General features: G+C 33.2%; 1 protein-coding gene across 3 annotated transcripts; it reads left to right on the top strand.

The window, feature by feature from the left end:
• Positions 1-3746: 3746 nt before the first annotated feature.
• LOC121976575 (sm-like protein LSM7) lies at positions 3747-13439 on the top strand. 3 transcript variants are annotated; one of them, XM_042528785.1, is made up of 7 exons: positions 3747-3980; positions 4077-4108; positions 5695-5766; positions 6896-6977; positions 8146-8217; positions 12838-12890; positions 13167-13439. In XM_042528785.1, exons 3-7 carry the CDS (start codon positions 5764-5766, stop codon positions 13254-13256), a joined length of 300 nt encoding a protein of 99 aa, XP_042384719.1. In that variant the 5' UTR covers positions 3747-3980; positions 4077-4108; positions 5695-5763; the 3' UTR covers positions 13257-13439. The 3 variants fall into 3 exon arrangements, with proteins under 3 accessions (XP_042384719.1, XP_042384720.1, XP_042384718.1); XM_042528786.1 differs by lacking the exon at positions 4077-4108 and having other exon boundaries at positions 3747-3975; XM_042528784.1 differs by lacking the exon at positions 4077-4108.
• The last annotated feature ends 706 nt before the right edge of the window (positions 13440-14145 follow it).

Here is a 14145-nt window from a genome sequence, read left to right as displayed (position 1 = left end):
TAATCTCTAAAGTCACTTGAACTTGATCCCTCAACTTAATCTCGATCGTACTTGAACTCAAGTTAATGGGGTTAAGGGTTTAGGATTTGTGAACTTAAACATGTAAATATAACTAGTTCTTAGATTTAACACTCTGAAGTATATGAGACTTTTAAACATTTAGCCTAGGCCTTTACTATGGTATCGGATACGGTAACTTTTGAATAACTTGTAAGAATTTAGGTTTTTTAACACAATATTTAATTTTAGCTTTTGGATAGAGGTGTAAATGAATCAAGCCTTTTATGAACTATTCGAAACAACTCGATTTGATAAAAGCTTATTTGAGCTCGTTTAATAAGACTCATTAAGCTAAACAAATCAAGTTCAAGTTTCATAATATTCGGCTCGTTAACTTGTGAACATGTTCATTAAACTCATAAGTCAACTTTTAAATAAAAAAATAATAGTTTTGATATTGAATTTATAGATTTTACACTCTACTTATGAAACATATAGATAAATATATTAAATTTATTTATTAGAATAAAATTATACATTTTAATAAGAATATTATAATTTTATCTAAATATATAACTTAGTTTTTAATAAATATTTAAATTTATAATTTATAATTATTAAGTTCGTTTATGCTCGATAAAAGTTGGAATAAGCTCGTGAGCTATGAATATATTCGTTAAATAAAGCTCAAACTCGACTCGATTATAAACGAGTCAAATTCAAATATTTAAAAATTTGGTTTGGCTCAATTACACCCGTACTTCTAGACGTTAGGAGATTATTAAAAATTTAGTCTTATCTTTGAATATATTCTCTAATTTGAATTTTGGAACTCAATTGCATATCTTAAATGAGTCTGAAAACCTTGTGATATTTTTAAATATTTAGTGTCAGATTTTGAACATAGTCTCTATTTGCTATTGATGTTTTGTACTTTGAATATAGTATCTAGATTTTAAATGCGCATTATTTTTTATTTTCTTAATATAATGAAATATGTTAATTGATTTTATTATGTTAACCATTTTTAAGAGGTGTAAAACTGAATTGAATATTTAAATATAGAATTTAATCTAAGAAATTAGAACGTATTGATTTTCGTCTTAGAACGTAGGGCAAAATAACTGAGCAAGCCTAGAATCCTGAACTTAATTATTAATCATTGATCCTGTAAACCGATCCTCTAAACTCTCAACCCTTAAAAAAATTGATCTTATTTTGTGAACAAAATGTAAGAGTATTTCAATGAACTTAATGTAGGATCGGTATATGTTGATAGAGGAGGGTAAATATCGACAGTCTTTTTTTTTTTTCAATTTCGTTGTTCGTTCTTTCTATCAGGGTTAGTATACGATAGAATATAAATTAATTAAATTAATAATAGAAATGAAAGAATATATAGGATTTACTTGGTTCCCAACTCTCTAAGATCAGTATGTCCAGGTCTAATCACAAAAGATGCCCGTCTACTAGTGATTTCCTTTTCGAAAACGGAGAAACCCGTCTTACAGTTTAATAAGTATACGAAAATATTATAAATTAAAACATGGCTTATAAATAGAAAGACAAACAAATTATAGCAACTAATTTGGAAGTCCTGAGCACATTACACTCCTTTTGGAGCTTTCTTGGTCGCAAAGCTTCGTCTTACTATCTTTTCTTTCAAACACAAAGATAGATTGGTAAAAGAATTGTTCATCTTAAATGTAGAGTCTTCATCTCCTTTTATAGAGTTGGATCATATCCTTATCTGGATGAAGTTATATTTGGATGAAGTCATATCTGCATCAAGTATTATCTCTATCCACATTATCTGACTTATCATTATCCTCATCTAAATCATAAAGATAAACCAAATCGTTTTCATATCATCTTTTATGCCAACATTTATAACAACTCAGCTATCTGGACTAAACTTAATCGGTCTATTGAATCACTGGTTCGATCTATTGAATCAATTTGGGTCTAGTTTGACCCAAGTCAAGTTCCGTTCACCCATTTGTATTTGTTTGCTCTCTATTTTATTTCCAGCTTTAGATTCTTGCAAAACAATCAGACAACAACTTAAGCCTTAATCCTGTAAGTCTACTTAACGTATTAGACTTATCTTTTACTTAAAAGTTCCTCCTCCAAGTCTACCATCTAAGGGTTAATCCCTTAGGATCAAGCCACACTCCTATAAGTTTATTCGACCTACTAGGCTTCATGCTTGGATTGCATCCAAGACTTTACCATCTAAGACTTACTCCTTAAGATCTCCAGTGCATAACTTTACTCATCAGGACTTTCACTGTCTGACTTCACTTACTAGGAATTTTACTACTTAGATTCACTCAATAAGGCCTAGCTCACTCACTAGGGCTTTCACTTTTTGGCTTCACTTACCAGAAACTAATTTCACTCACTTGGACTTTCATCTCCTACCTTCACTGATCAGAGTTTAGCTTTATTTACTAAGACTTTTCCTTACCTAACATTCGGTTAGGATTTCCTTTGCTAGTCATCTGGTCCTAACTATACCTCTTCTTTATAGTCATCTGGTTATCTTTGATTTGATTAGACTTTATTCACTTCTAAATATCAAGTCCTGTTTGAATTAATTTTTGATTAATTTGATCATATCTTATTATATTATCAAATATCTACATCTTAGACGTTGATTGCTATTTTCCGATGCTCACTCACCTTGAATCTCTAAACATAAAATCAAAAGGGAATCTATAACTTAGCCTATGTGCATAGTATTGAAAGTCAGGACTTAACAGGTAGACAAGGAACTCTCTCTACTTGCGAGTAAATCTATGAACATGGGATATAAAATCTTGAACTTTGAACATAGTTAAATATTTGAAGGTAGAACATATATATAGCTTGAGCACTCAATTTGGACCCTCAGTGTGACTGCCACACACGGTAATTTTTAATATATTTTAAAGATTTAATTATTTTTGCTGCGGATGTGCAAGATAAGGTACGTAAGATATTAAAAGTATGTATATACACAATTGCTGTGGGCGGTGAATTTTTTTTTTTTTTTAACTTTCGATTATATTAATAAACATTTAAAATTATAAATTTTAAGTATAAAAAAAAATTTAAATAAAAAATAACTTTCAATTAATTTCATTCTATTTAAAAATTTATTAGTCGATTTCAATTAAAATCGATTATTCACCTAGAGATCTCGAAATGATATGAAACTAGTTACTATGTATTTACCTTGTAAAAATAATATCAAATATCAATTTTACCTAATATATTGAGAGTAATAATTTTTTAAATATAAATATATTTAAAAAATTAATTTGTATTAAAAAAATCGTTGCTCTTAATATATTTGTTCAAATTGATATTTAATAATATTTTTATAATAAAAAAAACTAATCGAACAAATAGGAATTGATTTCATGTCATTTTAAGATCTTTAGATCTATCAGTTAATTTTAATCGAAATCTGTTGATGAATTTTTTAAATAGAATCAAATCGATTCCCAAACAAAAATCTCTCAATTAATTTGTTTTTCTAATCGAATTCGTTTGAGGATGGGGATAGAATGGAAAATAAGCAAGTAATTTGATAATTTTAAAATTATAATATGTGATTTAGATATTTTAGAAACTTATGAATTTTGATAAATAATTATAAAAAACAAACAAACTTGGGTGCGAACGGGATGACGGGATAAGATGGATAAGGCGCATATCAAAATATATATATATATAATGCCCGCGTCAATATTGAACCACTGTCAATCGATTTGGTCTAGCAGATTAGGGATTTGCGGAAACAAAACCACCACTTCTCCCTCTCCTCTCTCTCTCGTGCGACTCTCGCCCCTTTCGACGAGTTGCGTGCGAGATCCCTGCCTTAGCCGAGCATCACCGGCACATCGTGGAACCCACATTTCTCCTCTTTCCCCGCGTGAACAGCAGTCTTTTTCGCCCTCCTTCGTCTCTTGAGAAACAGCGACACCGGTAACGTGAGTACTTGTTCGTTGGTGCAGTTTTGGAATTTTGGGTGGGTTACCATTGTATGAGAAAGTTGTTTCTTTGTGGTGCTCTTGTGTTTCCTCCAGGACATCGAATTGCGGGGATCACGATGAAACAGGTAGGTTAGTGAGGGTATATTTTTCGTTCAGGCTTGGCTTTGTGAGTGTGTTTTTTGGGCTCAAAAGAAGGAATTTGGTGATGTTGGAGTCGAGAGACTGGATTGCAAATTTGGGAGATTGGAGTTATTAAGTTAGTGTACCCTGGGAGTTGAATTAAAAGGTTGTTTAGGGAGGGGCAACTTATGTGATATCAATTCTTATGGCGGAACTCTGACTTGGCTTGTTGACTCTTTGGGTTGTCTTGATTGTATTATCTTATTGAATTCTAGTTATTTCCTTTGCTCATGCCATCATCGTAGTTGCTATCCATGTGGATTATTCTAGGTTTTCTTGTTATCATTGCTCGCAGCATTTGTCATTATTATTTGCAATATACTTTTATGTGATAATGTAAGTTAATCTAGTTGTTTATATATTCTTAATATATAGCATGCATTTATTTATTGTTGAGAGCATTGATGCACTTTGATGATAACTAATAGTAAGTAAAATATATTCAATGGCGCTTCCTGTTCTTGAAGCTTTGGTGGATTCCCAAGTTTGTTGCGTTGGTAATCACCAGTGACAAGTTGTTTTCCTATTGCGCCAACATGGGATCTGTATGGGTACAACTGATTATTGTACCTTTAACAATCAGTTTGGAGGGAAGAGTTTGGGGTGTGAGAAAGCCTTGCCTCAACACGAGTTGAGGAGGGTTGGGATTGTTGGTTCCTTTCCTCCCAGGCAGAAGGAGGCTTCATCCTGTTTGTTGAGGAGAGATTTGAGATGCCACCAATTCTTGGGTCAATAGGTTGAGGGTTAGTTGATACTACGAGATCTGTTGATTCAGTATATGAGGGGATTGGCTGATGTTATGTGACATATAGACCGATTATATTATTCCACCTAGTCTTCTATCCATCAAGGGTTTAATGAATTATTTACTTATATTACATCGTCTATGAGTCAATTTAATTATCTCATTTAGTCTTATAACCAGTATAAGCTTTCCATGTGTCTTGATGCTAGTTCATACTGACCATGGATAACTTGGTCTTGTACATGACAGTTTTTTCGGCTGATTAGTGCTTATTTCTATACTTTATAACAATCTATCTGTGAAAGAGAGCATTCATAATTCTTTCATAAGATGTGTTTTATAAGGATTTCAGATATTTGAAGGTGTTATTGTATGTTTGTAGTAATTTTTCAGTGTAGCAATTTATAGTTATTTTATTTTAATAAATCCAACCTTTGGCCATTTATATGCTTGGCTTAGCTAGTTTGATGCCTATTTCAGTTCTGATAATAAATGTCCGTAGTTAGGTGCTCATCTCTACTAGCCATAATATCTAACTTGCAAAATGGATCTCTTTATTATAAAGAGATAACTTGGAATGTTTGATTTTCCTGTGCTTAATTTACCTGAAAAAAATTTCTATTTTTTTTTTATGTTTAATGTTGATTCGAAACATTTCATGCTCTTCGTTGCTTTCTCCATTGCTTTCAGGACAGTGTTAAGGTTTCACAATTTAATAATTTTACTTCTTGAACTTAATAATAATTTTACTTATTGAACTTACTGTAGATACTAATTTTTATCCAGGTGCCAGGGTGCTTTCCAGCAAGTTACTCATTGAAAGTCATTGGGCTTGCAGGGAATCTGTAGTGCAAGATGGTAAGAATATTTTGTTGTGGCTGCAGATATTTCTCCATTCATTTGGTTGATGAAATTCTTCAATGATATTGAGGGGTCGTGGTGTTTATTTACTGGAAATAATAATGTATCGGGTACTGTAAGTGTAATTGTTAGTGCATCATCTATGATCCTTTGCTAAGTTAACTATATGCATATTCCTAATTCTTTTCTTTTATGTGCAAACATTTCAACATTTTTATTCCAATCTGATTACATTTTCTTTCTTTTCCCCATAAAAAGGTAGATGTGAGAAAATTTCAAATCTTGCATAATGTGTATACCATGCTAATAGTTGCCTCCACTGTTATGGTATTTCCATACATCAGAAAAACATACTTGCGTGAATAAAAACATGTTGAAGAATAACCAGGTTTGTATTTAAGTTTTATTTCCAGCTTGAGCAACACATTCCTTGGGGGCTTCTTAGTAAATCTATTCTGTGAAAAATGAAAAGCATATTGTAGTTTCACAAGTTTGGATAATATGTCTTATCAAATTTTAAGTGACTTGTAAAATACAATATGAAAAGGAGTAACAAATGCGGGCGAAATCACTGCCGAACCAATGGGACAAGGATGGATGGTAAACTACATGCCTGCACACGGATAGAGTGGCCTGATTGGTTTAAGGACAGGGAATAAATGCGAGGCACCGCATATATAACACAAGCAAGAAGCAACAGCTCATTAGGTAATAAAACACAAGAAAATCACCATATATCATCTCTGCCAATATCTAGACAACCTTGAGACCTATAAATTGGAAAGGGGAGACAATATACTATGCTGCTTGCAGTTAATAACTTATAATTGTGTTTTGCTAATCAACCTTCTTGAAATTTTAAATTTTCATATAGTATCTCCTTAGAACATCATTAGCTTCTAAGAACATATTGTATGCAATTAAAGGATATAATGACAGACTAAATGTTGTATTGGTGTGCATTGGCACATTGAGTGGACTCAGATTTTGTTGGTTAAAAGATTAAACTATATCACTGTGTGCATGATGATTGTTTTTCCCTTGGCTTTGAGTAATATCATTCTAATTTTCTACAATGCATTGGTGTTGTTGGTCTCTGTTTAATGTTTTCTGTTTACTTGTTTAGTCAGGCAGGAAGGAAACAGTTCTAGATTTGGCAAAGTTCATCGACAAGGGTGTCCAAGTGAAGCTGACAGGGGGAAGACAAGGTTGGTTATTTAGTTTTCATGCATTCCAGACTTTGGCCTTTCAACCATTACATGAATTTTAGTTCTTATCTTAAAATTATACCTGCATCTTATTTACTTTGTATACACTTCAAATTGATATGTGAAACAAGCAATAAAAGAATAATTAAAAAAATCAAGAAGAGAATGATTTGCCACTAGGTTTTAAGATTTGTTTGCATTCTTTATGTGGTCAAGCCAATATAATGTATCAAGAAATGAATATACATCTACCACCTAATATGTCAAATTAATCAACCTAAATAATCATCAAAAAAATAGATTGAACTTATGGTATATTAAATCAATCATCCTAAGTCATCTCTAATCCCATATAAAATATTTTGCATATAAATCTGTGAAACATATGATACATAATTTATAATAATACATGTTAAATGGAAATGTATATGAATCAAAAATTAAGTGTTGACTTGCCAATTCATTAGAATATACTTCTGATACTTTTACAATGCCACCTAGTAGTTTGTGAGCTTGTTCATACCAAATGAATTTCTGTTGCAATTTCTCCTTTGCAAGAGGGCACAATTTGCTCAATCAAAGCATGGGTATGGCTATCAATGTCATGTGTATCGGAATGGTATTGTGCTAATTTAGCCTTTTATATTATTTTATTTGTTTATATTGTATTACCTAGATTATACCAACTCCAATATATAATCCTCGGTACAATAAAGTGGTCTGAAGGCAAAATATACTATGATTTATGAAAATAATATGGATAGGCTAGTTATCTCTGTTTAGAACACTTGAGAGAAGGTACATTTCGAACAATTAAGTTTAACATTGGAACAACATTCACAAATATAAGATAATAGTTCCTTGTCTGGAACTTAGCAAGTGGTAGTTTTATGTTTTCAGAAAGTTGCATTTGAACATTTGATGAAAACCACTAGAAATAAGCTTGGCAAGTGATTGCTGGTGTGAGTCTCTAGACACTTCATGATTTCCAATTTCTTCCAACTTGTGTTATTTTCCACTAGAAATCAGCTTGGTGTTTACTGATGTGGGTCTCTAGACGCTTCATGATTTCCAGCATTTTGCAACTTGTTTTATTTTCAGCTATTTGAGGAACATAGTAATTCATTTAACTAATAAATTTGCTAACCATGTAATTGCCTTGAACCAGTGATGGGGACTTTAAAAGGCTATGATCAGCTGCTTAACTTGGTGCTAGATGAAGCTATAGAGTTTCTCAGAGGTAACTACTTTACATGAACATGTTTACACAAAATTGTCTATTAGTAGCATTTTGTTCGGATCAACTAGATGTTTTTTTGTCTTTGTCTACAAATAAATTTTCTTCTTTGATGGCTTCATACGTTTAAGCCATTTTTAGTTTGTCATAAATGTTTAGAATTTTAATCGTTTTTACATTTCATTGATGTCCAGAGCACACCATTCCGCATCCTTTATGAATGGGTATTTTAGAAAACATACACTTGACACATTCAAACTACTTGGATCATGCATTCAATTTGTGTTTCCGTCAAGGTTTAAAATTTCGACCCGTGCCGAGGTTTCGATCCCAGACCAGAACGATACGGTTTCGGTATCGTATCGTGCTGTGCCGATACAGTTTCAGTATTTTTTTTATTTATATATATATATATATAGTAATTATTAGATAAATATATTTATTGTGTATAATTTAAAAATGAGTTATATATTGATGTTATATAAGTTCTCTATTATTTAACAACTTAATATTGTTATGAAAAATAATTAAATATAGTTTTGTAAAAAAAACAATTGATGTATAGATAACTCTAATTAAAATTGATACATCATAATATAATATGTTAAATGGAAGCAATGATTCTTGTAATATTTTACTTAGATAACCTTTATAGTTCTCCAATGTCTAGATTAAATAATCATAATTATATAAATTAATACAAAATACTATTTTATATATAATAATCATATAAATTAACTATTTGTTTATTTAATTAATTAATAGTTTAAATAATATATATTTAAAATAGTAAAAAAATAGAATATCAATTAAATATTAAAACAGTAAAAAAATATATAAGAATAAAAATTTGATTTATTAGAATTTTTATAAAATTTTTTAGAATTTTTAAAATAGTAAAAACAATTTCAGAATATTATTTAATAAAATTTATTATTATTTTTTTAAAAAATTAAATATATATTTTTATATTTTATTAGGATAATTTAATTAGGGTTTATAAAAGCCTCTTTAAAATATCACAATTAAGTGAGAATGAGAATTGTTTGATTTATTTAAATTGCAAAATTAATTTTGCACAGTAACCCCGAAACCGCGACTCACCCACGACGCGCGACGTTGCGACCCATCCGACGCTGCGACCCATCCGACGCCCCGCGGACGTCTCCGACGGCGCCGGAGGCGTCCGGCGACACCTCCGGCGGCACCAGAGGCGTCTCGTGACGCTTTCGGCGCCTCCAAAAACATAGCGTCGCGATGCCTCCGTCGCCCCCTACGCGTTTGGCGCTCCGCGATGTTTCCGGCGGCACGGGAAGATTCTGGCGACGCTGTCGCGCGACGACGAGCAACTCACAACGCGACGAAATCTTCCTTGGTTCGGTGCCTGTTTCGGTACGCGGGCGGAACGGTAAGTTTCGCCCGTTCCGCCCGGCACGGAACGAAATTTTAAACTATGGTTTCCGTAATGCTAGTTTTGAGTCCAGTTCTTCATGGTGCCTCAGCAATCCGTATAGGGTCTAAATTTTGTTAGGTTGTGTAACACTGCATGATTAGGGATGGCTTCACATATTTAGCTTGGATAAATATGTAGTTTAGTAAGCTAGACCTGACCACGGTTCGGAACCGACGGTTCGACGGTTCGGAACCGCCGGTTCGACGGTTCGGAACCGCCGGTTCGACGGTTCCAGGCAGGTCGACCCTTAACCTTAACCGCCCAAGACGGTTACGGTTCACGGTTCAGAACCGCCGGTTCACGGTTCGTCACGGTTCGTCACGGTTCAAGATTAATATGTTAATAAAAATTAAAAATTAAAAATTAAACATTAAACATTAAAAATTAGAAATTAAAATTTATTAAAAAAAGGGCTTGCACTTATTTAAGTTGCCTACGTATCCCTTTAGGGGAATCAAAGCCCACGTAGTTCTTTTACATTTTTATCCTTTTACATTTTCATTCACTTCCATTTCCTGTTCCTGTCGTATTTGTTCCTTCAGTATCAAAATCTTCAACTTCGTCATCTGAAAGTTGCATTCCTTGGATTCTTTTCTCCGCTCTGGTCCAATCGTCCAGTAATGCTTGGGCTTCCAATGAGTCGGAGACAAAGTTGATCGTCGTTCATCTAATATGTTTCCGCTGACACTGAACATTAGACAAGCAAAAATTTCTTTGGTAATTAAGCAGAGGACAGAAAAGTTTTGATTCTTTTATGACCATCACTTTATGACATTAAAATCTACTTTGCTATTTGTTTCATTAAAACTAAAAGAAGTCGTAAAATAATTCTCAAGTTTTCGTGTGGAACTTGAGGATCCCCGTGAATCTTTTGTCCGTTTTTTAATAAGAGTTGTGCTTTTGTAAGTTTAAATTACTACTAGTAGTAGTTTGAATTTCAAATATTATATTTCATATTTTGCATAATATTGATTATAAATATCATATAAATAAATTCTAACATTATATATAATATTAATTGGATCAGGGGAAGAAGAATCTTTAATTGGAATTAAAGCATCATAATATAAAGTTAACATTTCTTGTAAAACTTCTAATTTAAATCTAGGATCTAAAGCAAATGCAATTAAATAAATTTCAGGAATTAAATAAAAATATTTTTCCCATTTAGTTTTCATAGCTAAGATGCAAGGAGATAAAGATTCATTATTAATATGTTCATTTAAAACTAATACTATATTAGAAAAATTTTCTAAAACTAATTGAGCGGGATAATAAACACAGGAAAGTTGTTCGGTTGCATCATTAAATACTTTTAAAATTTCACAAATACTACTACAAATATTCCATTGTTGTGAAAATAAATATATATTAGCATTAGTGTTTTGTGCAAAAAATGAACATAATAATTCTTTATATTGAAATGAATCTTGTAATAATTGGTATGTTGAATTCCAACGTGTTGGTACATCACGTGGAAATTTTTTAGGTCTCATTCCATTAATTTTACAAAACCTACCCCATTGTTTCATTATAGATGGATGAGACCATAAATAAGAAATTGCAATTCTAATTGGTTTAATATAACTTTCTAAAATTTTAAACCATCTTGAACACATAAATTTAAAACATGGCATACACAACGAATATGAAAAATAAACCTCCAATAATAGGTTGACAAACAAATTTTAGATCATCTATACAAGCGGTATTAGAACTAGCATTATCTAATGATATTGAAAATATTTTATGAGTTAAACCATATTCTTCTAAAATTAAACATAATAATTGTGCGATATTATGAGCATTATGTGATTCATCAAAAACTCTATAAGCTAATAATCTTTTTTGGAGGTTCCAAGAGTTATCGATCCAATGGCAAGTCACACCCATATACGAATGTGTTTGCCAATGATCACTCCAAATATCGGAACATAAAGAAACTTTATTATCTAATTTACTAAATTCATCAATTAAATTCTTTTTCCTTGTTTTACTAATTTTTAATTATACGAGTAAGTGTAGTCCTAGGAACACGTTTAGCACATGGATTAAGAGATTCTTTACAAAAAATCTTCAAATGTGCATTTAGATCCAAAACTAAAAGAAAGATGTTCTACAGAAACAAATTTAGCTAATGATTCTCTTAATTTATTATCCGAATATAAAAATAAACCAGAATCGGTACTACCGCTAGTTGAAGAAAATCTTGATAATTGTGTTTGAGAACGGTCGAGTCCATATTCCGTCGGGTGCTTCGTTTCTACATGTCGTTTCAACGACCCATAGCCGGCGGCCTTGGAATTTGTAGGAAGCATTGCAGTGCTTACATTCTTCCGACGGAAGAGTGACCTTCTCAAAATGTTTAGTAAAAATAGAAGATTTTAGAGGAGGAAGTTCCCGAACCTTAGAAGTAATTGCATCGGTACTTCCTTGTGTGTCGGGTGTCGGATTCGGAAGATGCTCGATCTCATCATCGGTGGATTGAATGTTGGGGTCCTCCTCCCGCGGATTCATTATTTGCTTTCCCTTCCGAGCTCGAGATGATGCACCTCCGCGGCCTCCTTCCATTGTAATTGAAAACGAAAGCGTGTAGAGATTAGAGAATACGAAAATGAGATTAAGAGTAGAGAAGATGTGTGTGAAAAATGATGAAATAAGCTCTCTATTTATAGAGTTTTGATAGTAACGGACACTAAATCATAGCCATTGATCAAAAAACGGTCAAATGATCCTAACCGTTGAAAAAAAATACCTAAAAAACCCTCCCAACGGCTACGAACCGCCGGTTAACCGGCGGTTCAAGCCGTTTAAAAAAAAAAAAAAAAAAAAAATTCTGCGGCTGAACCGCCGGTTCAACCCGCCGGTTAACCGGCGGTTCGCCGGTTTTACATCCAATGAACCGGAACCGGCCCGGCAACTTGCCGGGCCGGTTCCGGTTCGACCCGGCGAACCGGGTCAACGGGCAACCGGCCCGTTGACCCGGTTACGGGCCCGGGCCGGGTCCGGGCCAGACCCGGCCCGGGGTCGGGTCTATAGTAAGCTAATGAAGTTGGCAGTTGGCTATCTTTAGCTTAGGATTTTCTTGCTCTCCCAGGCATGGTTATCTGTAGATGTACTGTAATCAACAATCTCTTTGAATTTTGCTAACTTGAATCACATGCTTGCAGATCCTGATGATCCACTGAAGACGACAGACCAGACAAGACGCCTTGGCCTTATAGTAAGAATTTCTTGTACCCATTAACTTATTGTCCTTGCTGCTTCTAGCTTAATACAGAATGGCATTCTATGCAATCAGACTTGTATTTTTTTTTGATCTTTTTTATTTTCTTTAACAATTCATTAATGGTGATTTTTAGTGGATCTCAGCATTGCCCACCCTATTTGTCTAATTTGTTTTCTGCATATGTTGTTGCTGAAAAGTGATGGAACCAATTTTGTAGGCTAAAAATGATCATTTCCAACAGGTTTATTTAATTGATGCATTTGTGTACAGATATGTAGGGGGACTGCCGTAATGCTCGTGTCTCCAACTGATGGAACAGAGGAAATTGCAAACCCCTTTATCCAGCCAGATGGAGCTTAAATTTCAAGTTTTAAACACTGCATGATTGGCCATTTTCGCTGTCTAATATTTAATGGCCCGTCACTTGCTTTTTAATTCCCCAAAAAAGAGGGAAAATTCTACTGCAAATTCTGAGAATTTCCATGATGTTACTTGTCCTTTTTGTGCCATTTATTCCAATTTCTGAAACTTATTTATCGTAAAGACTCCATTTGATGTCAACCACCTTCAGTTTGGCATGCATAGTAGCATTATTGTTTGCACATGATGAAAGAAATGATGTTAAAGCGACATAAATTTGAACAATTTTTTTAATATAAATAAACAATATTGTGTATAGTGGTTTTTTATTTGGTAGAGAGAATTATACGAATAGTTAAATTTTCAGTTTCAGTGAAGAACTGGATTTCAGGGGAATTGTAGGAAAAAGGTGGTGGTTAGTTTGTGTCGATTTTCGACTCAATCTACTTGCTAACACTATGCTTGTTGGCATACTTAAACAGGACACTGTATGGATTTCAATCATTGCCTCTCTTTTGTTATTTTCTCCATCAACTGATTAATGAGCAATTAGAGGACCGCATAACTTTAATTAAGACTAGACAAGTTAAGAAGAATTAGAAGAGGGAGAAGACCTACACTCCACTCCACTGTGTCTTCGTGTTCGCGTGCTTACACTGATTGCCTTTTTGCCTCTGTCCACAGTGCGAGAGAAGCCACATCTAACTTAATTTGGAACTTCAATCAATCCATAGTTCAGCCGATTAATGGCCCAACGATATTTAGTTTCCTTATAATTTTATTACTTTACTTTCACTCGAGTCCATCCAATGCTAATGTCATTACTTATCCCTTGTTGAGCGATCTACAAGGTCTTTTATGTTGTTGAAATGTTCTATGTAGATGGGGA

Source organism: Zingiber officinale, chromosome 4B (genome assembly GCF_018446385.1).
Source record: "Zingiber officinale cultivar Zhangliang chromosome 4B, Zo_v1.1, whole genome shotgun sequence".
In the NCBI taxonomy this organism is placed as follows: domain Eukaryota; kingdom Viridiplantae; phylum Streptophyta; class Magnoliopsida; order Zingiberales; family Zingiberaceae; genus Zingiber; species Zingiber officinale.
The sequence above is the reverse complement of the archived record's forward strand: the minus strand, read 5'-3'. Positions and strand labels throughout refer to the sequence as shown.

Coding starts and splice junctions, on each gene's coding strand:
- LOC121976575 (XM_042528786.1), top strand. Junction 6,978..8,145: donor GCTGACAGGGGGAAGACAAG/GTTGGTTATTTA, acceptor GCCTTGAACCAG/TGATGGGGACTTTAAAAGGC. Junction 12,891..13,166: donor CAAGACGCCTTGGCCTTATA/GTAAGAATTTCT, acceptor ATTTGTGTACAG/ATATGTAGGGGGACTGCCGT.